The sequence below is a fragment of the Protobothrops mucrosquamatus genome, unplaced genomic scaffold (genome assembly GCF_001527695.2).
Source record: "Protobothrops mucrosquamatus isolate PMUCROS unplaced genomic scaffold, P.Mucros_1.0 scaffold94, whole genome shotgun sequence".
In the NCBI taxonomy this organism is placed as follows: domain Eukaryota; kingdom Metazoa; phylum Chordata; class Lepidosauria; order Squamata; family Viperidae; genus Protobothrops; species Protobothrops mucrosquamatus.
Window position 1 is genome coordinate 252,939 of NW_015386469.1, and position 25,971 is coordinate 278,909.

The following is a 25,971-nucleotide window of genomic DNA, read 5'->3' on the forward strand; positions in this document are numbered from 1 at the left end:
TTCTGGGAGGATGGTATTCCACTGCATGGGAATTACTACTGAAAAGCATTCTACCTTATACTATGTGTTGTCAGGCACAGAGAAATTGGCTCTAGCCTGAGCTAAACTGATGCAAAAACAACGCAGCTACTTCCTGTAAAAGAAAATAAGCAAAGTTGTTTGACTGCAGTGAACTGCTCCAACACCAAGCTTCAAGTTCTCCTAATGGGATTGACACAGAAACTCCCTTTCAGCAATTAAACACATAGAAATTTACATGTCCATTCAGACGTCTGCCTTCCCAGACTGATATACTGACTGGCAGTCAAGCTTTTTTTCTGTTTGTTGCACAAAATAAGGGTCACATAAATTCCTTCTGTATTAATTAGTACTGTAAAACATTTTTTTCAAAGTTAGCCACAGGTTTCAAGTCTTATTTAGTTTATCCATAACTCTGGTTAGGAAGACAAACAGAAAGGCAGAAATCTACAGGAAGAACAATTTTTTTCATCCCCCACAGGCCATAACCTTGGCACATTGGGAATTTAATCACATTTAGGCAAATTTTAGAAACAAACAATTTCATTTAAAAACTGTATAAGTGGCTAAAGAGAACAGTATGTTCATGCAACAAAAATAGCTATAGGCTAAAAAAATGAGGAAAGAAGATCCATTCCCACTTGAAGGCCATTTTCTAGGCTTCAAGCCAAGATATGCATGCTAGAGAGCCCACTTTTCATTCAAACACTATTATATAATTTAGTATATTAGCATTTTATCATTTATAGCAAAATCCATAAGTTTAAAACTATAGTATACTGAAATTATTTAAAATTCAAAAGTAATTTTTGTAGGTTTTTTTGTCACTTGAGACACAGTAACATCTGAAACAGAAAGCAGATGCTGTTTAACAAGTCAAGAATTAGGTGACATTGCCAAACTGCATTTTATGCTACATTTGTTAGAAAAATGGTGCTGGTGAAAGTTAAATATACCTTTCTATAAAGGTACTTAGCATGCAGGTCAATTATCGAGGCCAAAAAAGAGCATTAAACGTGGTGTCGCAGAAAACTCTTGAGAATATAATACAGTCAAGAAAGCAAACACCTTTACTCTTTGGACACATTACAGTATGTGAAGACCTAGGTCCTTAGAGAAGCTCTAATGCTAGGAAGAAGGAAGGAAGGAAGGAAGGAAGGAAGGAAGGAAAGGAAAGGAAAGGAAAGGAAAGGAAAGGAAAGGAAAAAAGGAAAGGAAAGGAAAGGAAAGGAAAGGAAAGGAAAGGAAAGGAAAGGAAAGGAAAGGAAAGGAAAGGAAAGGAAAGGAAAGGAAAGGATGACCAATAGCGAAGTGGATGGATGCAGTTAGAGTGGCAATGAATCCACTCTTGGGAGACCTGAAAGACCAGGTTAGCATTCTTCATTCAGACTATCTCTCCTTTAGAAAAATAACATTTTCATGGCCCAAATATCATAAAATGCAATATACATTACTGCAACGTTGTATAACTTTATTAATTTTAAAAAATAAAAGTAAAAAAAATAAAAAACTAACATGAAACTAAGTCAAGAGAGAGGAATACTAGACAGAATAAAGAAATAGCAGAAATGCAATAAAAATATTATAGAAAAAATACACAGAAAAATGACTTCTGACTTCTACAGCAGATATAAATAAAACTTAACTTCAGCTCTTGCTATACAATTACAACATGATATTCTTTTTTATAATTCATAAATAATGCTTGTCATCAAATCCATATGCAATGATTTCATTTTATAAGTTTCTAGTGCAAATTAAGATGCTTTATTTATAAATTTTAATAGAACTTTAGGGTAAAAACTTTTTTTAAAAAAAACTGATTATTCTCAATTCCCTCTGCAGATAAAAGTTTCATCATTCTGAAACAAGGGTACTGAATTAGACGGAAGTTTCTGTGGACTTTTCTGATAGTTATTTATTTTACTTGATTCTGACATAATAACAACCATAAAAGAGTCAAAGCAATAGATCTTTGACATCACTCTTCAAAAGATTGGTAGCATAGCTCATTCTCTTAAGATGGTGATTTGCTTGGGAAGCATTTCAAAGAAGACAACATACCACAGAGATTCAGATAATTAAATGTTCTGAAGTGGTCAGTACTTCTCTGGAACAAATACAGAAGGATTAAACTTGGCTGAAATATTAGCTTGATCATTTGAGAAAAAAGAAAAATAAAATTACTTTCAGGAATTATCTTTTTCTATTATTACCTTTTCCCCTCTTCCCATTCATTTGTTTTTTAAATCCTATAAAACCATCACGAATAAAGATTTGGTTATATAAATATATAACCATAGAAGAATTTTATTTTGTATAAGCAATTTTTATTATTGTATTATACCTTTTGAAATTACAGAAACTTCAAGCACAATTAATCAAATACCATTTTCTTTATAATTATCTTTCAAAATTAAATGTTAGCTGACATAATATTTTAACATTAAATATGTTTAATGTTTAATTAAATAAGAATGTCCCCAACATCCTGAATGGCCGTGCATAAAATTGCTCTCATTTAGCTCTGATGAGTGCTGTTAATACAGGGTTCTCAAACTGCAGGATTACAATCTCCCCCCTGCCCTCCGCCTCCCATTGAACAAGTGATAGAAATCCCCTAAGTGGTTTTCAAAAGGCAACTGGACTTTCTTCGTTTTTGTTCCTTGAAAACATTTCATTTCTCATTCAAGAAGCTTCTTCAAGTTCTGGAGAATGGGGGGGGGGGTATGGAAGGATTTATATTCCTTAGCAGTTATCTGGTTATTAGCACTTTGAAGGTCAGTCATTAACTCTCTTGAGATTTGTTGAGCCCACTTGGGGGTTTATCTCTACCCTTAGGTCACCTGAATCACAGTGAAATGGGACTGCGAAAGGACTGTGTTGTAGACAGGAGATAGGTGGTGTTGTATCCCTCCCTCTCTGTTGAGGTAGGGCTATTCAATTTTAATGAAAATGGCCTCTTTGACCCCTCTTTCAAACCAGTGGTCCTCTCTGTCCAGAATATGGACTTTGCTGTCTTCAAGTGATAAAAATAAATATACTATTTACTTCTAATACTTAATTTTTTACTTCTAATATCACATGGATTCTCAAACTTTGCAGTACTAGAAATGCTCACTATAGGCTTGCGTAGCAAAACAAGTAACAAAGCTCAAGAGTAGACTATGGGAACTTTATAAAAATTGCAGCAGATTTTCCTAGGCAAGCCTGTAGTTTGGTTGTAGGGAGTAAAGGGCAAAGTAGGCTTTGACAATCACTTGGTGACTTTATTCTGATATTCTGCAAATAGTGTATATTACAGAAAAAAAATATTTGCAAAAAAACTTTCAATAACATTTTAATGCCACAGATAATTTCTGATTATAAAGCTGATATATTAGAAACCTCTTCCCATGTCCATTCATAATTCAATAATTGTTTTATCTTAGCTACCTAAAATTATCTTCACTCTACCTTCTAGGGATGTGAAAGTTACCCAGTATCACTGCATTGTTCTAGGAAATAAAACATGCAAGAGAAAAGAAAGAAAGAAAGAAAGAAAGAAAGAAAGAAAGAAAGAAAGAAAGAAAGAAAGAAAGAAAGAAAGAAAGAAAGAAGGAAGGAAGGAAGGAAGGAAGGCATCAGAATCCGCACATTCACTGAAGCAGTTAAAAGTATAATACATTACTATTTAAATAGCCCTTCTTCCCAATCAGCTACAAGAAATTCATCTAAATGCAACTACTAAGTAAACATGCAATAGCTTCTGACAGGGGCATACCTCACCATATTAGGTAGTCAATATCCCAGAAAACAGAAAGGAGAACATAAGCCTAATAAAGTCATTGCTCTTAAGAGCAACGAAGTTTCTGATAATAAAGCAAAGAAATGAGAAACAGATACCACACAGATCAGCAGAAATAGCCCTGTGATTGAGAATTAGAAGGATTTGAGCAGGGCTCTTTAGCAAAAATGGAAGTGTAATTTTCTTTCTCCAAGGAAAGAACAACACTGCATACCATTTACGCAATTCTCTTTTGACGTAGGTTATGTATGCAGAATGTGGAAAAAGAATAAGAAATAGTAAGTTAAATAAATTAAAAGTATCAAATAAGAAAAGGACAACAATACACAGCTAAAACTAGTTTATACAAATAGCAAATATTCTACTTCTCCATCTTTGCAAACTTTGCTTTGCTTTCCATCTTTCTTCACAATGTCTACATATCACTGCATACACTGGTTTTCCATTCTAAACTACTCTGCATATTCCATTTATTCTTGTACATGTTTAATTCAATCAAATACTGCTCTTATAACATTTGGTAACTCAATTTCAAGTCCATTGTACTCCTGCCACATGCAGAATTTTCTGTTAATAGTTAAGGACATACAGATTTGGTAAGCCAAAAGTGCAATAAAGGTCTGGTTTTGCCCTATACCCTAATCATGATACTCTATGCAAACTATGATCTCTAAGTTAGATACAACCTTGCAAGTTAATATATTGTTACCTACAAATCAGAACACAAATATATGCAGCACACCAACATTTGCTCAGGATGCAAAACAATTACAATGGACATTCCTCCTTAAATCAAAACTCCCTCAGAAATAAATAACAAATGCAATAGGAGATTCCCACTTTCACATACTCACTGATAAAGACTATTTCATATAACTAGTTCCCAACATTGTGTAACCTAACCTAATGCTCATTGCAATTAGCCTGCCTACTGTGAATGAATGTTCTACTGTATAATACTCACAGATATGTTTTTCTATGCTCCTGAATCAAACACATTTTCCATTGTTTTAGTGCTCTGGATATTAGTAGTTTCAGGTAGTAATTCAATATCTCAAACACTACTGGATTTATGCTCACTATTTCAAAAATTAGATATGCTAGCCATGACTAAATGATTTTCTTTACAGACAGTTACCATAAAGAGAAAAAAAATCTGGAATAGAATAAAGCATTATTAAAAATAATAAAGACCATTGCAACTTACAGATAAATCACATTCAGAAAGCTAAGAGTAAAGTGTGCTTCTTCTGCATTTATAGTATGAGTTTGAAATATTTCTATATTTAATATAAATTTTCAAAATTTCATATTTGATTAAAATTATTCTGAATTCTCTCAGAGTTTATGTCTAATATAAAAATACAAAAGAACTGAATAAAAAGTTCAAGTTCAATCTGTTCTTAAAAACCTGCAATGTTGGAGCATTCACAACCTCTGGAGGCAAGTAATTCCACTTTTTAATTGTTCTGTCAGGAAATTTCTCCTTAGTTCTAGGTGTGTCTTTCTTTGATTAGTTTCGATCCATTAATATTGTCAGTTTTTTTCCCATGGTCTACAAAAAAAGAGTAATTTACTATCCTATTACTCAAATGTTTTGTGTGTTAACAGTAGCCTGTTTTCAGTTTTTCTCTTTACTATATTGATCATTGGTATTATATATCTTTTAAGCAGACTCTTCTAACTGGCCTATGAGTCATTACATATAAAGATATTATACTGTCATGCAGTAAATCAGATTTGACTAAAAAAAGCTGAAAAAGCCAACTGAAAAAAAGAACCAAAGTTTTACCTAATTTCTGAGTGGTCTAACTGTTCCACATTGTTAATCAACTTGGATAAAATTTTATAGAAGTAAAAAATCTGATGTAAATTGTTTTCTCACTTTATGTTGTAGAAAGCATCCAAAAACCTACCACATATTGGTCTAGAGATTATTGGTCAAGATTATTTGATATTTTTCTTAGTTCAGCTATCATTTCACAGGATGAAAAATGAAAAACTACCTTATTTTCTATACTTTGGATTTCTTAATAATTTATATAGAAAATGTTTTTTATATTCTACTCCTGTTGTTTTGCCACTTCTGGTTTTGGCAAAAGCATAAATCTGATTTATGGCTTGGCCATTCAAATTATATCATAAATCAGTTCATCCATAAGTGGCTGAGCAAAATATAAAACAGGTTGTATTTGTTTTCATAAGCAGTGAAGTCTTGTTCCAAAGATTCTGCCTTGCTTTTATGTTCTCAGCAACTCCATCTATAGCCTGTCTTTTATTATTACATATCAAGCTAGTAAGCTATAGTTTAGAGAAATACAAATAAAAATACTGATTATCATCATTATTATAGAAGGGTAAGAAGAGAATACCTATTACAAGGGAGAAAAAAATAGTCCAAAATGTACTGGAAATGATTTAAAATCAAATTGTTTCTTTTACAATGTAAATGAGTTGAAAAAGCAGTCTTGGAACCAAAATTTGACATGAAACAGCTCATGAACAAATATCTATCTATGTCTCTTTTCTTACCTTGTCCTCCATTACTTCTTCAGTACCATCTATTTCTTCATCCTACAAAATAAACATACAAACGTTTGAAATAAATGACAGTTTTCTTTCTTTCTAACATGTTTCTATTTCTCCACACTGTGAGTTGTATGACTGTGATTTCTGAGACTTGTTAGTAGTTACTGATGTGCAACAGCATGTTAAGAAGTTCATGGGCTTCTAAACCAGCTAGAGAAATTTCAAAATTGATCTTGAGTTTCAGTAACTTTCCAAAGGTGTCCTGGAGATTGCAAAGAATCTGAGCATTACACCCAGTAGTTCAGCTAAGGAACTATGATTTAACTACTGTATATTCTAGATAAGATGATGGGCAAAACAGTGCAAATACATGACTGCAACGAACATTTAAAAGTTTGACAGACTAATTTGCAGCGAAATACTATTGAAGCTCTTGTGAATCAATTAATTACTTAAGCATGCATTCAACAATACTACATTATTATTTTAATTAGGGTTGTACACAGTAAGCTATTGTTTGCATTTTATTGTTTTTTAATCAATGTTATTCCTACCTTTAGAATAATTTGACTTTTTAAACAGTATGACAATTATAGTTTCGCTTATATACACTGAAGGTCTTTTGTTTTCATTTTAGAATTACATAATGCCCTATGTCCTTAACAATTAGATAGGGTATAGGTCTATTCCTCTATCCCAGGGGTAGACAACCTCGGCTCTTTTATGACTCATGGACTTCAACTCCCAGAATTCCTGAGTCAGCTATGCTGACTCAGGAATTCTGGGAGTTGAAGTCCATGACTCATAAAAGAGCCGAGGTTGCCTATCCCTGCTCTATCCATCCCAGTGGATCAGAATTTAATCTTTCATTCTTTGGTTTCACTTATGAATGACAATACCTACATCCTTTGTAAAGAAAGAGATTCCAGTGCCTCTCCGTCTTTCTTTTGGTCGCCTTCTCTCTCTTACTGACTGCTTGTTTGAAGTTCTGTCATCCAGGTCCTGATCTTCATATTCTTTTAAAAGAAACATAGCTTTAGCTAAAAATAGTAATTTATTCAACCGTGGGACCATTTTCTAAATAAGGCAAGATAGTATTCATACAGAGGGATTTTCTTCAGCCTTATCATCTACCAATCTATACCAATCTATATCTAAATGTTTAACACCAAACCAGTGGGTCTATCTAGTAGAGGTAGTCCTCAGTTAATAACCATTTGTTCAGCGACTGTGATTTGCATCTTTTCCTGCTGGCTTCCCAGAAGCAAAGTCAATGGGGATGCTGACAGGAAGATTGCCAGTGGCTTGGGTAAGTTTCTCCCAGCCATGCACATTTCACTGTGCTTGTGCCATACTCCCTTGGTCACTTATGCACACTTGCATACTTTCTCCCATCTGGCAACAGCCACTCCAAGCCCTAACGTACTAGTGCCGCATCTCTCCACCACTTATGCACTCTTTGTTCCCTGCCCCACCTGACTGTCACTTACCTGCCTGCTGGCCTGCTTGCAAGCCTCTCGGGACTTGCAACTTCCTGCTGGCTCCCCCACCGACTTTGGTTGTTGGAAGGCAGCAGGTAGTTGCAAGGATATACTTGATGAGTGACCAACAGCAATGGGTCCTGCAGGGGTTGCTAAGCAATGTGATTACATGGCATTAAGCTTTATGACTGCATGGCTTAGCAATAGAAATTCTGGCCAAGTTGCCATCATAACTCAAAACCTATAATGGATTCAAATATTTTCCAAAGCGCCTGGAGGCAGGACAAGAAGCAACAGGTGGAAACTAATCAAGGAGAGAAGCAACCTAGAACTAAGGAGAAACTTCCTGACAGTGAGAACAATTAACCAGTGGAACAACCTGCCTCCAGAAGCGGTGAATGCTCCAATACTGGAAGTTTTTAAGAAGATACTTTTATGTCATTTGTCCAAAATGGTATAGGGTTTCCTGCCTGAGCAGGGGGTTGGACTAGATGACCTTCAAGGTCCCTTCCAACTTTACTATTATTATTATTATTGCAAGAGATTACTGATTCAAAAAGAGAAAGGGAGAATTACTATTCTTCCCAAAGAAAAGGTACAAGATTGGCCCCAAATAATTGTAATAAAACTACTTGAAGAAAGGTATCCTCCCTCTCTCTCTCTCTCTCTCTCTCTCTCTCTGAGTGTATGTGTTTGTGTGTGAGTGTGTATGTGTATGTGTATGTGATGCTGACGGGCTGATATATTTAATATATCTTTCATATAGACACAGATTCAAATAGTTATAAAATATAGCAATATAATAAGTAAATACCATTTTTCTCCATGTTGCCAGCTGATGTGCTTTGGTAATCTGCTGAGCTCAATGAATCAGAAGATACAAATCTATTTGTCCTGGGCATGTGAGAACTTGAATAAAGACTGGAAGTTAAGGAAGGAGAGACAGCAGTTGTAGGTTTGTCTTGTTGTGCCAGGTATCTTAATCGACGACTGGAAGACTGGAAGAAAAACACAGGCAATAGCAATTGGTACAAAGGTAATGAACAAAGGCTACACACTCAGATTATATCCCTTTAGCAGAGTTGACTATATATGTACACAAAATAGTACTCATTATATTCTTACCATTATGTATATAAAAACCAAGCGTAAGAGCACAGTGTGAGCTATAACTAGGTGAAAAAAGAGAATATATATATAGTCACTCATGTTTGGGTCAACGGATGATTGAACAAATGTAATGTGTAATGGGGCTCTCACTTCTAAAGCCCTTATGTGGGCCTAATTATTTGTCTGCTCTGGTTTCTGACTGTCCTGTAAGATTTGACAATTGGTTCTTTCTGGATCCCATTAACTAGGAGCCAAGGAAGCAGGGCTTCACTGCCATGGCATCTTCCCTCTGAAATAACATCCCCCCCCAAATTTCCATGATCCCCACCCAACTGGCCTTTCAAAGAGCACTGAAAACATGGCTCTTCCCCCCAGGTCTTGGGTTAAGGGTACACAGAGCTTTTTTCTGTTTTAATCTCTGCTGACTTTACCTTTCAGAATTGATTGGTGTTCCCTTTTAATGACACTAATTTTGCGTGCTATCTTTTTATTTTATTGTTTGTATATATTAAGCAGCTCAGCATCATTGGAGTTTAGGTGACCTAGAAATTTGATTAATAAAATAACAAAAACAAAACCCAGAACTTTTTGGACCAAGATCGATCACCTCTACCCACTATAAACATTATATTTTTTATAGTTATGATCAACATGTACCTGCATCCCAGTCCTATTGATGATTTCAAAATGATTTAGATTGCAAATAATGCAACTAACCAATCTTAATTTTTCTCAGGACTCTGAACAGAATATATTTCAAATAAAAGAAAGCTTCATTTTATATATATTAGAAAAATAAATATTAGCAGTTATTTTCAAATATCTAGTTCTTTTTTTGTTGGGGGCATATAGTCATCAAATAGATATGGATATGAGTCTTTGCTGTTGGCAGCTGATCAGGAATGATATTCTGGAAGTATAGTGAAGTACATTAACCCAGTATACAGGTTGAAAAAGGCAGATTCTCTGCTGTACTTTCCATTTAATAAGAATTGAAAATAAAGTTGACAATATTATAGTTCTATTTATGATGCTATGGCTAAACATGGAATAAATGTTGTATATAAAGGATACATTATCTAACTAATTCAGACTTCAGCTTCTCTGAGCCCAGGCCAGCATGGCCAATAACAAGGAATAGGGGAAGAGTGGTCCCAAGCAACTAGACAGCAGCAGGTCGCTTGTATCTACTCTTCACAATTCAGGTTTCTCAATCTCAAAATGCATACATGAAAATAATTCCTCCTCTGAGTAAAAATGAAAAACTGAAGGCAGAAATGTATAAAATTACTTGTTATATAAATAAAATTGTTAACTATAAGATTTTTATACTCAAAAAGCAGTAATAGGCCTAAACTGACTTTAAAAGGGGATTAGATACATTCTTGGAAGCAAATACTAATAGTTTTGATGGTTATATATCAATTCTAGTATCAGAGCTGATTTGATATAATACAAGTAAGAGGGTACTATTATACCCATTCTCTACTTCTGGGTTTCCCATAAGCACCTGGCTGACTTTTCTCTGATCTGGAAGAACTCTTAAATTATAATTATTATTGTTCACATCTTCCACAGAAGCTATTTAATGACATTTAAAAGCCACTTATCAAGTTATGACATCTGGCCCTGCCCTTGAAATAAAATGTCAACACTACTAACACAGATTTGTTCCAACAAGTTATATTTGGATAGATCATAGAGTCATTGTCATTGCTGTGACAATGGATGTCCACGCTCTGACAACTGAGAATCAGCAGCCATTTTACTTTTGTTTTTAATGTGCCTTTTCTGTTCTTTTAGAGTTCAGATGTAGATGGGGGATGGGGTAAATGCTTGAGGGTTTAGCTAGCCATAACAATGCAGAAGTGTGGGAACTCAAGGACATTGTCTGATAAGCTTTTGGCGGGCTGAGGAGCTGGAGAGAAAAGCCCGTGTTTTGTGCTAATTGGGGGATGTGATTTATGACAGCTTTTGTGGGGTGGGAACTAATAATAATAATAATAATAATAATAATAATAATAATAATAATAATAATAATAATAAAATAAAAAAAAAGTTGGAAGGGACCTTGGAGGTCATCTAGTCCAACCCCCTCCTCAGGCAGGAAACCCTATACCATTTCGGACAAATGGCTGTCCAGTCTCTTCTTAAAAACTTCCAGTGTTGGAGCATTCACCGCTTCTGGAGGCATATTGTTCCACTGGTTAATTGTTCTAACTGTCAGGAAGTTTCTCCTTAGCTCTAGGTTGCAACTTGTTACTTTGTATCTGGGGGAGGGAATCTCAGTTTTGGGTTCAACTATGTAAGTGCCGATATTTTGTTTCCTAATAAAATGTTCTTTAAGGAAGAACTATTGCCTTGAAGTTCTTTTACTAGTTTCATCTATCGGAACCATGACAGTCATTCTGAATACCGTGTTTCCCCAAAAGTTAGACCCAGCCCGATAGTAAGCCCTAGCTTGATTTTTGGGGGTGGGCTAATAGAAGCCCTACTCCAAAACTACGCCCTAGTTTTGGGGGAAGGTGCACTCCTAAAGATCAAGCTAAGGCAGGGGTAGGAGGGTTGAAGCTGCCCCACGCACCCCTCATCCACTTACCTTACTGGTAGGACCACCACAGCCAGGCCTCCCACACCTCGATACCTGTCGCGTCGCTGCTTGACTTCTGTGGCCACTTGCCGCCACTTGTGGCCAGCCATGTGGCGCAATGTGCCATTGCTGCTCCTCCTGGCAGGACGCTGCATGGCACTTTGGGCCACTTCTGTTGCTCGCAGCAGGAGGCCATGTGGCGCTTCAGGTGATTTCTGCTGTGGAAACGGCCCAAAGAGCCATGCATCATCCTGCCGCAAGTAGCAGAAATGGCGCAAAGTACCATGTGGTGTCCTGCCAGGAGGAGCAGCAACAGCGCAATGCGCCACATGGCATCCAGCCACAAGTGGCGGCAAGCAGCTGCAGAAGAAGTCAAGCAGTGGCGCGACCGGTGTCAGAGTGTGGTAGGTCTGGCTGTGGTGGACCTAAGGTAAGACATTCTCCGAAATTAAGACCTAGTGCCTCTTTTGGAGGCAAAAAAAATATAAAACCGGGTCTTAATTTCGGTGAAACATGGTACCAGTATAATCAAATCTGCTGATTAAGTGGTATATTTCTTCACAAAGATCCATTGCTATGGTATAAAAATAAAGAAAAACATTACAGAAATGAAAAGCTATTTCTTTTAATAACCATCTTGTAAAAAAAATGAGATACAAATTAAATAATACTTTTTCCTTCAAACATAATTCAAATCTGTTACTCAATAATTTTGAAGAAAAAAAGGGTTTATGTACGGCTTCACTTACCTCTTCATCTACGTTTCTAGTCCATGGTGAGTTGAACTCCCTAGATTCTGTTCTGGCAATATCTTCTTGTTTTCCACAGCTTCCGTCACTAGTTCTGAGCCTGTCTGATCTTTCACTTGGCTGTTCCTGATTAAACCGCTCTGCTCGAGACCGGCTAAAAGTTTTCTCTGCCTCTTGCAGGTCTGTAAGTGTTATACCCTGAGAAATAAGACAGTCTTTTTTAATGCGGTGTCTCTTTACAGCAGGGGTACCCATTCCTTGGGCCACAGCTGAAGGTGAATGATGGTTGAGTGAACAAAACCGAAACCAGGTCCAAGGAATTTTTTTTCCACAAAACCAGTCCCTGGAGCTAAAAGATTTGGGGATCACTGCTTTACAGTCAATAAAAATCCCATCATAAATTATCTTTCCCACAGTGAATAAGCTTGGTAAAGTTCTAATCAGGGCATAGTCAGTCAGATCAAGTAAAGTTGGGAATTGCTACTTCAAAGTATGCTAACTTAATTATCTATTAAATATAGCATTTCCAAATATTCAATATGAAGTAAAGGCAATAAACATTTCTTCTCTGATGAAAAATAATTAGCTTTTTAAAAATAACAATTTAACTATCATTTATAACTTGTTAATAATATTCTTCCTTGAAAATAGATATAAACTTTGAAAAATAATATAAACTTATTTAAAGCAGGCCTTTTAATGACCAAAAGATGTGTAAGAATTTTTTTCCATTCTGAAGTGGATTAAGAAAAAAACTACACAAGACAAATTAAATAATTTAGAGATCACATTACCTTCTTCTATAGAAATTAATATTTCTCACCTGGGTAGATCTGCGAGTCTGACGAGCTTGCCTAGATCGAGCTTTCCTTAGAGATTCTGCTTCTTCATCTCTTACAGGTGTCAGATATGACCTATATTATAATAAAAAAGAACAATTCTTTAAACAGAAAAATAGCTTATGCCAATAAAAAAATTCTGCTTATTCAAACAGTCGAGGTTTTCATCTGCTGCAGGGTATGAAGAGGGACCTTACATTAACAATAAAACATGAAAGCAATTAAATTATTGAGTTGGGGTTAGGGTTAGGGTTAGCCTTAACCACTACAGCTTTCTTAAAATGGATACATTTAAGAATACATTGGCAATATATAATTTTGATTCACCTTGAATTATATTAAATTGCAATATTATACATAGGTTATGTTTTAGCTATAGATGGGGGAGAAAATTCAATAAAAACCACTTGGGCAACTCTAATTTGAATTTCAAGTGTTATTTAGCAAAAACATAAATTGGAAACTATATATTGGCATTTCCTCCCATTTGTGTTTTGCTTCCTTTTATGGTAGGTACAGTACATTTGAATTTGAATACAGGGTGCAGTATTCCTGTAATGGCATATTTTGGGATATTTGGCTATGTAAAGATCATATGTGACAAGGGCTTGAATCCTAGGTCTAAATTCTCCTTGTTCAACTTTCTTTCCTGTTTTTTAAACATAATTATATCTTTTCACTACTACTAGAAAAATAGTGTAGAAATTATTGTATTCTGTTTCCACAGTGTCTTGCACTTTATTTTTTTTTAATAAATATCTACATCCAAGTTTTCAAAAAGACTAACACCTTCTCTTTCAGCGCATCCACCAAAATAAAGGTTAGTCATGACACAGAACCTGAGATATTGAAAAAAATGTAATAATTGCTGAGATCAGCTATGCTGATTGGAGCTCATGGAAAAAGTATATAGGTAGTCCTCAACATACGACCACAATTGAGCCCAAAATTTCTGTTGCTAAGCGAGACAGTTATTAAGTGAGGTTTGCTCCATTTTATGACCTTTCTTGCCACAATTGTTAAGCGAATCACTGCAGTTGTTAAACTAGTAACATGACTATTAAGTAAATCTGGTTTCTCCATTGATTTTGTTTCTCAGAAAGTTGCAAAAGTTGATCACATGGCCTCAGGACACTGCAACTGTCATAAATATGAACCAGCTGCCAAGCATCCAAATTTTGATCACATGACCATGGGATGCTGCAATGGTTGTAAGTGTGAAAACAGTCGTAAGTCACTCTTTTCAGTACTGTTGTAACTCTTAACAGTCACTAAATGAATGGTTGTAAGTCAAGGACTATCTGTAATATTATCTTCTGTGTAAATTAATGCTCTGAATTTATCTGATCCTCTTTGAAAACTATCAATGTTGGTGCCCATGATTACATTTAGTTGTAGTAAATTTTAGTTTAACTATGTCCTTTGTAAAGTAGGATTTCTTTTTGCCTATCTATAATCACCAATTTTGATCTTCTGAAACAATGAATGATCCCAGATTCTAATACTGTGAAAGAGAAAGAAAAAACATATTTACTTTTGTCATGTCCTTCCTAACTCAACTGTTTTGATAAGTGTATATCCCATGTTTCTTCCACAAATATAATTTTGTAAAGTAAACTTGACTCAAAGGCACCATTTGTCCCAAATCACTAGTGAGTATCTGTGGTTGAGTGAGGACCTAAACCCTAGTTTAAGGAGAAGGTATAATGAACACTCTTGTGCCCAGGTTCCTAAAGGAAAAGTAGCATAGAAGTCAAACAAATAATGGCTGAATAAGATTTAATTAACACTGTATAGTATTGTCATCTATATTATGATTTTGAAAATTGTGAAGTACTTTAGTGTCAGGCAGATTATTTTAGTTGTATTTATCTGAAATGATGGGATATATTTTCAAAGTAAACAAAAGGAACAACATAATTCAAGAAGCATCATTCAAAACTCAAAAAACTGAAGTGGAAAATAGTATCTCATTCTCATTGTATGAAATATGACATGTGATAAATAATATCTAGCTGATTTGTGGTTTAGACATCTGATTCTTTAAGTAGAAATTAGCAGATAATTTTAAAAGTTAGAAAGTATTCCATTTGAGATTAAAAAGACAGCAAGACATCTACTGCCATCTTGTGGAATGAAAAAATCTAGAGAGATGAATATCTTTACAAGGGAAAAAGACAGGCAATTGTTTGCCTGAATTACAAAAGACTTGTAAGATTATACTTCCCTCTACTTTAAATATCCGGATGTATGTCCAATAACCATTTAAATGTTAACTTTTACTACTAAAATGATTGCTTGAAGGAAAATAGTTAAAACTTTAGCCAAACTACTCGGTTCACAAGTCTGCTCATAGTTCCAACACAAAGTAGATAAATAATTAACTATTATTTTCTGAGCATAAAGACCTAAAAAGAATGTTGTTAGTTAAATATCCTGGTCAAATTAAGCAAGCATGCGAAATCAATTTAATTAAAAATTTAAAAAACAGCACAATAGACAATACATAAATAAAAAAAAGGTATTTTAACCATTTTGTTGGGAGGAAACAGCAATTTTAGAATAACATTTTAGGATATCATTAACATAACCACATTTCTCTTCACATACTTTGTAATGATTGTAAGTATATAAGTTTATATATTTGTATTTATAAGTTATAAATACAGGTAAATACGTTACTTGCTGCTCTATTATTTTATCTGCCTAATTTCCCTTCACCTTCACTTTTTAAAATTAAGTTTAAAGATCACCAAGAATGCCCACCTTGAACCTTTACAGACAGACTGCCCAGGAGCTGAAATTCTTGCATGGACCACCGCATAGGAAATCAGGAATTCAATAATAACATACAAGTCCTGACCTCTTCAACAACAACAAAAAAATGCAGCTTGCTGTCTGATAAAGCAACAGTAAACTTTTCTCTTCCGAACATGGAAGTAATAGGAAGTCTGAAATAGCAGACAGAATTCTTCCCTATCCTACATTATCATCAGCACTGGCAGCTTGCTTTCTAAGAGGACAAACTTATCGCAAAGCAATTAACAATGAAAGCAGGACTGATAAGCACTTTCAACAGTAGGTGTTGGATGACTGCAAGCTTCTTTAAGCCTTAGTCCTTTGCCGTCCAACCCCAATACAGCATGAACGGACAGATTACTTTTAGTTCTCTACAGACTAAATTCATACAGAACATTTAACCAGGTTAAGGATGCAGTGAGTACACAAAGTACAAGGTTAGAATAGTTTTAAATCTGGCTAGTTCTTCTAGGCCTAAGCATAATTATGCAAACATAGCCTGTTTCGTTAATTTATAGTTTTATTTATTGTGCAATTCAGATTCAGTTAATTTAAGAAGACCCAAGTTAAAGAATCAGTCACATCTTAAAAGGACAATTCTGGAAACCTTTATTTTAAAGAAAATATTACTGAGTGCTATACACTATACAAAAACTTGTACACTAAAAATATCTGATTCTATAACTTACAGAGTAGAAAACCAAACTTTCAATCCAAACCTTCAAGCCAAATTTAACCAACAAAATCCCTCTGTCCTCTGAAATGTTTCCTGAAGCCTCTCCTTGGCCTGCTTTCTTTTTTCTCCTGATACTTGCAACTTTAAATACTTCAAATAAGCAAACAATATCCCAATCAAGGAACTGCCAAACATGGTAACAGTAAACAACAACCCAATCAAGGAAACACCAAGACCACTCCCACCAACAGTGACAAAACAAGCCACTAGTATAAATGAGAGCAAACCCCACTGCCTACGAGCACTGATGATGTTACCTAGTTTGATAATGAAACATCTGCAAGAAAACATCCAAGGACCACACACTTCAAATAAATGGCATCACATTAAAGCAATATTTACTGTTTGTTTTTCCAAAAGTAGTATAAAGAAGCCTCTCAACATTTGTTTTGCTGATACTATACTCTGGAAAGAAGATATAGACAGAGCCAAAAGTATTTGTACCTTCCACTTTTTCCCAAACAATCCCTATTTGCCATAAAATAAGTTGCAACTGATACAAGTAAATGGCCAACACTGTTCTTTATTCCATAGTACATTGAGCAGGAACTTTACTTTTGATATAGGGCCTTAATATATTCTTGTAAATAATAAAACAAGTGAAAATAGCACGGACATAATTTTGGTACTTATAATAATTACTTATAATTGGTGCTTACCATTTACAAAAGTATGTTAAGTCATAGATCAAAAACAAAGTATTTTCTATGGACTATGGAAGAATGGATGGTGGATGCCAAACGTTGGCCACATTGGTAGCTTAGCTTCTCATCTATCATAGTTTTCATAGAGAAGGGACAGATATAAGTTGTCAAAAACAAAGAAATCTTAAAAACAATATTTTTTTTAAAAAATGAGATGGCAAGTAGACATTGAAGAGGTTGTGGGAAAGAGTAAAGGGGGAATCTAGCTATTAGTAAAGTTGTTATCATAGCTTATGTGAATTGAAAGAGAGACTATTGGAAATGGAATGTTGTTCTGTTGGTTTCTATCCAGTGTAAGGCTAGCTGGGGAATCTAAAATGAAGTGAACAGTTGACTCTAATGAGGAGTTATGGGATGCAGAATGAGACTTGGAGAAGACTAAGTTAAGTGTTTGAAGGTACAATCCAAAATAAAAAGAACATTGAAAAGAAAAAGCACCATAGGAAAGTTTTTTCAAAAGCCATGGGCCACAAATTAGATAGAATAACAGAAAATCAAAGGCTTGCTTCTCTGAAGATCATTAGCCAAAGTGAGGTTGCCTGTCAGGTCTACAGACTATGAAGGATGGTATTTTGCCTATTCATTTGATAAGCCCTTTCCTTAAACATATATGGAAAAATAGGATTAGTCCTAATATCTAATGATATAAAGGAGTGTTTATATGTTAGGAAAACAATGTTATGATTGTATAAGGAAAGATATGGCAAAAACTATTTTGCCATGTTGTACTTACTAGAAAAGGGGGCAAACTGCCCCCACAAAAAATGTACTATTTCTGTAAATTCCACAAAAAGGAACAAAAACTCGAACCTGTGTGATCCTGTTTGTTTCAATCAGATACCGGAACATAACCTATCACAGCCATCTGAATATATACTGTAATTCCATACTAGCAGGAGCCGTGGTGGCGCAGAAGAATGCAGTATTGCAGGCTGACTCTGCCCATAGCCAGGAGTTCGATCCTGACTGGCTCAAGGTTGACTCAGCCTTCCATCCTTCCAAGGTCAGTAAAATGATGGCCCAGATTGTTACGGGCAATATGCTGATGTTGTAAACTGCTCAGAGAGTACTGTGTAAAGCACTGTGGAGCAGTATATAAGTCTAAGTGCTATTGTTATTCATTCTTTTATTAATAAGGTGTATTCTGTACTAGGCAGCTAAATGTCTCCGAGCTTTTGGGAAAATAGTCAGCTTGATGAAATAATTTAAGGAAGTCTACCAGAGCTTACCACAGTTATCTGGAAAGAGATCACACATCATACCAGTTCACAAGAAAACTGTTAGGAAAAGGCTCTGTCTTAACAAAGCTGAAAAGTAAATTGGATTCTAAAAAGAAAGTAACCCAGTTACTGATATATGTGGCAATCTTATCTTACCAAAGATAAAGTTACCTCTTCAACTGATTTTGTTAAAGAAGAACAAGAACAGTATTAAAGAGGATTCTTTTCCTTTATGTCACCTATCAAAAGCCTAGCAAGTATTATAATAGGAACAATCAAGATTTATTTGCTATTAATATATTAATCTGGAATGAAATGCTTAGGAACAACACAGTGGAGCTCAAGCTCTGTTTCCATCAGGCATTTCTGATCTATTAATAGAGTTATATAGCAGCCACTTCAAATTGATACTGTCCAATATTGTTTATCTACTAAAATCTATGCAGTGCAATCTACTTTTGCTGATATTTATGCACAAAGCACTGTCCCTATGGTTCTCCTTTCTAGATATTACTGGAACAGTTTAAGATTGGATTACATCAAACATGCTATCAGCAAAGTATGAATCAGAACTGTAGAGGAGCTTGTACATAAAACCTGCAGATAGGGAACTGAACAAAGAATTGCACTTTCCAGATAACTTTCAGCACCATAAAGATATGAGAGTGAATCAAGAAATTAGAGCATTTAAATCAGTGGAACAGCACACTTTTGAAAGGAAGGACATTTCAGAGTGCTTACTTGTTCCTCCATAAAGTTAGCAATGCATTTAAATTTTAATCCAGTGACTTCAAATAGACAAGCAGCCTGTTATGGAGGCATCTTAATGATCTAATATTAGTCTGGGAGTTTATGTTGTTGTTGCTAAGAGAAAGCTGTAGCTTTGGGAACATTGAGTTAGATAAATGTACTATTGTGACAGCTGCCACTAAATGCTGTCATCCCAAACTATAATACCTGGAAATATCTATCATTTTTCATGTTAATCTTCTATTAAAAAACTTCTTTAAAAATCTAGTGATCTATCTTTCTCAGTACCTATTTTCAATCTGCGAATTGCTCCTTGTTTAAGTTTCATATACTTTTAACTAATTTGAATATTCAACAAAGCCTAATCAACAAGATCCTAAAGGAAATCAACCCTGACTGTCCTTTGGAAGGACAGATACTGAAAGTCAAATACTCTGGCTACCAAATGAAAAGAGAGGACTCCTTGGAAAAGACCCTGATGTTGGGAAAGATTGAAGGCAAAAGGAGAAGGAGACAGCAGAAGATAAAATGGTTGGATAGTGTCATCAACGCAGTGGCATGAGTTTGGGTAGATTCAGGGAGACAGTGAAGGACAAAGGGGAGCTGGCGGGCTATGGTTCATGGGGTTATGAAGAGTCAGATATGACTTAGCGACAGAACAACAACAAAATCAACAAGAAAATGAAACAATTGGCAATTCCAAATTCAAAAGTAACTCTCATTTTCTACCATGATCCATAAAATAATATCCAAGGGTCATTAAGTTAGTTAACAAAAAAATTATGTTTTGAAGCATTCCCTTTTAAAGAAATGGTAATTACAAAATGTGTGAGAAGAACTAAATTATATTCCAGAAATCTTAGATCAGATAGCACTGCAATTTATTTGCTTGAACTTACAATCAAAGAGCAGATCAAGAATAAATCTATAAAATTATGAGCAGATACTTGCAGTAAAATACAAGCGGAATTAAAAAATGTATTGAGAGAAGTTCTAAGATTCAGTTACACAAATAAAAATTCTTTAACAAGAATTAATAGATAAAATGTAACAGCTTTTTACATTGTTTCAACTTTTTAAACAGAATATTCATAACTCGTACATCCATGGAAAAATTACCAGGCCAAAATTGAAGCAAGGATCCATTTACTTCACATTTCCCGAATGACAACACTAATACTAGGAAATATTTTATAAAATAGTGAAGAATTAAACTCTCTCAAATATGTTATTATATAACATGAATTTTAGTGAAAGTAATTTTTATATTCAAAAGTATATAACATGGCTGACAGCACAACTTGAATTGTGCTAAATTATATGACCATGTTCTAACAAAAAGCAAAGCAAATTGACATGATTGTTAAAATAAGGGGGAAAAAATGGAAAACTTAATATGGTCTTACCTACCAGTGGATCTGTGTCATGCAGTAAATGCAAATCATAACCCCATAAAAGGCTCACTAACCTTCTTCGATCCCTGGCATCACCAGTAGATGACTCTGTTCCAGTCAGTGAGTTAGAATTAGTAGTTGTAACACCATTGGAACTTCCAGGTACAGTGAGATTTGTTATGACACTTAATGGAATGCTAGAGGAGACAGCCTCTGTGCTCTTCTCGGTGGCAGAGTCAGTTTGTTGTCGGTAAGGGGCTCTGAAACATACAAAATGAGCTCGTAAATAATTGTAAAATACCTCAGAAGGAAGAAAAACAAAGTGAATTTTACTGTTAATAGAACAATTATCTGGGACATTTTTTACAGTAATAGTGCTTTCTTCTTAGTGCATTATGACAATTAATATGATTAAAAGTGTTAGAATAGGAATGAAGAAAGATAATTCCCCAAATATTGCCCACCATCAGGTTCAGCTAGCAAAGCAATTGAGCACAAACAACAGAAGAAAAAGTTAACAACTAGAGAACTGTAATTAAAGAATCCAAGAAGAAATATCTAAATCAGTCAGAATAATAAAGTTGAGTAGCTTTATCGGAACATAACTTGAGATTAATACAAATTTTAGTTACATTATCTAATGTGCCATTCCTGATATCTATGCCATGTTCTCAGCATATAAGCTACTGCTGCCGAAATGTTTTCAAGTCTACTTTTAAACTCATCTAAGCTAAAAAATTGGCCATGTCTTATTCAGATTTATCCAAAAAATCCTGGATAACTCCTACAAATCTCCAAATGTTTGAACTGCACATCCTGTCCTCTCAAATATGGCTTGTCCCCAGACTATAATAAGGCTGAAATAGATTTTTTTTTAAAAAAAGAACTATATTTATTATTTCTATTAATGATTTGAATTGTTATTCTTTATAGCTACACTAGTATATATTTATGTCAGACTGTTTGTTTTTAAAATTAATATGATCTCACAGCTTTTATTGATCTGCATAATCTTTTTTCAAATAACCCTTTCTCTGTAAATAATAATGTCTGCATATTTGTTTTCCAGGTTTTTTAATTACTTCAAAGCAAATGACAAAAGTGTATCATATTAATTTGCATATCACACAAGAAACAAATTTTTCCACAATGATACCCACAACCTCCACTGCAGTTTTAGATTAAAATAATACTTTCTTATATTTCACAAGATATATTTTCTATATGGATAAAGTTTTTCATGTAGAAAAAAATAAAATGTTGATAAATCATTGGTCTAATTATGCAATCAAAAGAGGCAAGTAGACTTGCTATATCATTTATCTTTTGATTTTCCTTTTTTCTGGTTTTATGGCAGTTAGAATTTTTCCTAAACTATTTAAAAATAATACAACCTTATACGCTTTTCCACCAAAAGTTTTAAATAAACCTTACCTTTTCATATAGGTAGACACATAGGTGGAAGGTGCACCAGTTGTAGGGGTTTCATTCTCCTTTGGATCCTCTCTCCATTGTTGACGAGAGTAAGGACCACTCCGCACCAAGTTAACAGCAGATTCTCTAAAATGGCAAATTGGGAAAGAGAGGCTGTAGTTACAATTTTGTGTTTTATATTCTTCAATTCTGACAATCTATGATAAGACACAAAGACTATGTTAGGATAACATTATGTTATGCGTGGTTTAGCCCCAAACATAACCAAAGTCCTCCTCCCTTAACCTATACAAGCTAAAAATCACCATCCTGTGGTTCACTTTTAAATTGCTAAATCAACTGAACGTGCTTTGATGAATTGTTCTGTTCAGCAGTGCTACTAAGCTGCATTCAGTTGTCACACTAAATTAAAAATAAATAAGGGATAACAGCAATCTGTTAAGATCAAAACAAGTAGAATTTGCTGGGACTGAGTATGTCAGCAAAATGCACCAACAGAATTGAGAAATACGCAGGTAGTCTTTAACAGCAGTATTTGAATTGTAATCACATTCTGATCTATTTACCCAAATCCAAGCAAAATGCATGCTTGCCAAGATCAAGCTAGTACTGGAGAAAAAAAATACTGGAAAATAAAAACCAGCTGTTTAGGACAAAGCATTTTATATAAATATATTCTATGTTCCTGAATTGTCACTAAATGCTTCAAATATAGATAATATACCCTGAAAAGATTAAGGATTAAAGTATGAATAAGAATCAAATTTGAAGGACAGTTCTAATAGATAATTTTTTAAAATATTATATAGTTTGAGTAAAGTGAAAAATATATATGAACATGTCCTGTTCTCCATGATTATGTTTCTATTTTATACTAACTGAAATATGTCATTCTAAAATGGATATGCCATGTGAACATACTGTACATGAAATAAAAAACAGATATATTCAATTCTCTCATCATTTTTTAAGGTGGTGATATAAAAGAACTATAGCCTTGGTGCAGGTCCTGAAGAGATGCCAGGGGCACAGTCTTTCTCTGTTATCGGTGAATGGTTTGAACCTGTTGGGTCTGAGGAAATGGACAGGATTCTTATGACTGTGAGCTTGGCCATTTGTTAATTCATTCCATGCCCCCCCCCATCTAGGACAGGGGTCTCCAACCTTGACAACTTTAAGACTTGTGGACTTCAGCTCCCAGAATTCCTCAGCCAGCATAAGAACAGTATTTTAGTTATATAACTTATATAACTTTAGTTATAGCGTAATGATAAAATGAAACGGCTGATCTCCAAATGCTAAGCAGTCTTGGATCTGGTTGGTATTTGGATGAAAAAATTCTATGAAATAACAGGCCTACTGGCTAGACCAGGAAACTGGAAAAAAAAACACTGCCAAGAAATTATATGAACTTGTTCATGGATTTGTATTTTATTGCAAAATGTAACCAATGTGTAGGAGAAATAAGGAAAGAGAGGGGGAAGGGAGAAAAACTGTCCCACAGATTCAGTTCATAAATATTTACTTCTATCAATCAGGGGCCATTATTGAAAGGCTCTTACCGGTTTTCCTTTTCTTCAATGTCACCTGTATTATTTAATCTTCGAGGGGATATTGAAGCAAAATAGATTCTATTATCCTTGTCCTGCTGAAATAAGAACAAATTCTTAAATTACAGCAATTTTTGGACAAAAAATAATTATCTCAAACAGTGGCTGAAAAATTATACAATTTTGAAATAAACTGTTTGAAATTAATTGCTTACCAAATTTTAATTAATAATTGTGTATAAATCTATTACAGTATTGTCTCAATTAGAAAAATGTTTTACTTTTTTACAGTTGTACAAAAATTTAGTACAATTTTTCTGTCTCATACATTTCAGGACATGAAGCTAGTTTAAAACCCATAATTTGCTTATTTATTATATATTGATGAAACCGGAAGCTTCAGGAAGACATTAAATAAGATAGGGAGAGACCAGGACCCTGGACCACCCAGCACTGGAATGTCTAAGGGCTTCTTCCCCAATAATATTCGGAAGGATACAGAGAGGTTCTTTATCTCCCTCCAAGTGATCAATAGCCAGATCTTAATAGATGGCATAACTTATCCAGAATCCATTTACTTGGAGACCAAGTATCAACTACAAGAATTATCTTGGACATTTGGATCCAGGAATGCTTTTTTCAAACAGAGCACATCATTGCCTTTTCCAAGACCAATAGCATTAGAGCTCAATCAATCCACTGAGAAAATACAATTAGAAGTAAACTCTGGATAGCATTGACCATGGTCAAGATCAGCATCAATATAACTTGTGTTCATAATTTAAAGTGAAGAAAAAGTGTTAAGTTTTTGAAAAATAGAAGATAGATAACAATCTACCGTAGGCTCCATTCCTCAAATGGAGTTAAGTCAATGTCTGTATAACAGGAAAAGCAAATCCTAATTCAAGTTAACAAGTATAACACTACACCAAAAACAAAACAAAACAGCAATTAGATTATTTAGCATTATTTTAGTTTTCAAAACATGGATTTCAAAGTCAGGGAAGCCAAATTATTCTGTACCTTCTCTTGGTTATCTAATAGTGCAGATATCCGAGGGGTTGAAGAAGAGTAATAGATGGAGCTGCCTTTCTCTTTGAGAGTATCACAGGGCATGCTGCCCTCACTAAGTGCATTTTGGCTGCTAGTTTTCCGCAAGCTTAGCCTCCATGATGATGGTGATTCATCTTTTTGTTCTTCAGTCTTGTTGAGCAATGGATTACACTGTAAAATGTGGTAGAGAGAGTGGCTTGACATAACTGGAACACTCTCAATTACCTAATTCCAACACTGTGACAGTGTCAACAAGCGAACAATGACTTAGAGAGGTTGCAATTCCTTTCACTGTATGTCTTTAAGCAGACTTTAGCCAGCCATGTTTCATTTGAATTCCAGCACTAAACAGCAGCTTAGATTCAATAGCTTAAATGGTCCCTTTCAGCTCTAAGAGTTTGTCCCCTCTTGAGCAACTAAAATGATCCCTTTCTACCTCACAGATACTTTAAATTTTACTCAGAGGGGATCTCCGGGGTACATGTTGGTTTGAGAAGGACATATACAGTGGTGGGATTCAGCTGGTTCGCACCAGTTCAGCAGAACCGATAACTAAATTTTGCTGAGTTTGGAGAACCGGCTGAATGAACACTGTTTCCAGAAGTCCGTTCTAGGCCTCGGAGGCCTGGAGGAGGCCTTCCAGGCCTAGAACGGCCCACCGGAAGTGCATGAATGCCACTTTCGGAAGTTTGTTCTAGGCCTCGGAGGCCCAGGCCTGCATCCAATAAGAGAACCGGTTGTTCAGGTATTTGAATCCAACCACTGGACATATATGTTCTCTAGGATAGCACATTCTACTGAATGACAAAACAATTGCATATTAAATGCCAAGACAATTGTATCAAAATATCATTTTTTTCTAATTAAATTTATAGAAAATGTCATACCTACATTTATAAATATGTGTGTTTCCCCCCTACATGTATACCCACATCAACTCTAAAATGTCAATTTGCCTATGGTAGTCCTTTTTAAAATCATGCATTAATTGATCTCGTTTAAACATATTACTATTATTTTTTTTGTTTTAGAAGTGAGAATCTGACTCATTCAAAACAAGTTATAATATACATAGCAGAGGTATTATTAAAATAGTTAGGTTCCAATAAACAGTTTAATTTAAGCTGAAAGTTCAACCCCTACTAAGCATTTCAACGTCACCTAAATAAATCAGAGGTATTAAATTAATTTATACTGTAATCCAATTAGTATTTAAATAGCCACATGC

At 34.8% G+C, this 25,971-nt stretch overlaps 1 protein-coding gene across 1 annotated transcript in view; it reads right to left on the minus strand.

The window, feature by feature from the left end:
- PPP1R12B (protein phosphatase 1 regulatory subunit 12B) overlaps positions 1-25,971 on the minus strand; it is a 112,446-nt gene that overhangs the window by 44,567 nt on the left and 41,908 nt on the right. The window contains exons 10-18 of the mRNA XM_015812518.1: positions 24,714-24,914; positions 23,703-23,788; positions 22,141-22,266; positions 20,781-20,966; positions 13,088-13,178; positions 12,265-12,462; positions 8,630-8,813; positions 7,238-7,350; positions 6,338-6,379 (exon numbers count right to left, since the gene is read on the minus strand). Of these exons, the coding sequence (XP_015668004.1) occupies positions 6,338-6,379; positions 7,238-7,350; positions 8,630-8,813; positions 12,265-12,462; positions 13,088-13,178; positions 20,781-20,966; positions 22,141-22,266; positions 23,703-23,788; positions 24,714-24,914 (1,227 nt within the window). The remainder of the gene's footprint in view (positions 1-6,337; positions 6,380-7,237; positions 7,351-8,629; positions 8,814-12,264; positions 12,463-13,087; positions 13,179-20,780; positions 20,967-22,140; positions 22,267-23,702; positions 23,789-24,713; positions 24,915-25,971) is intronic.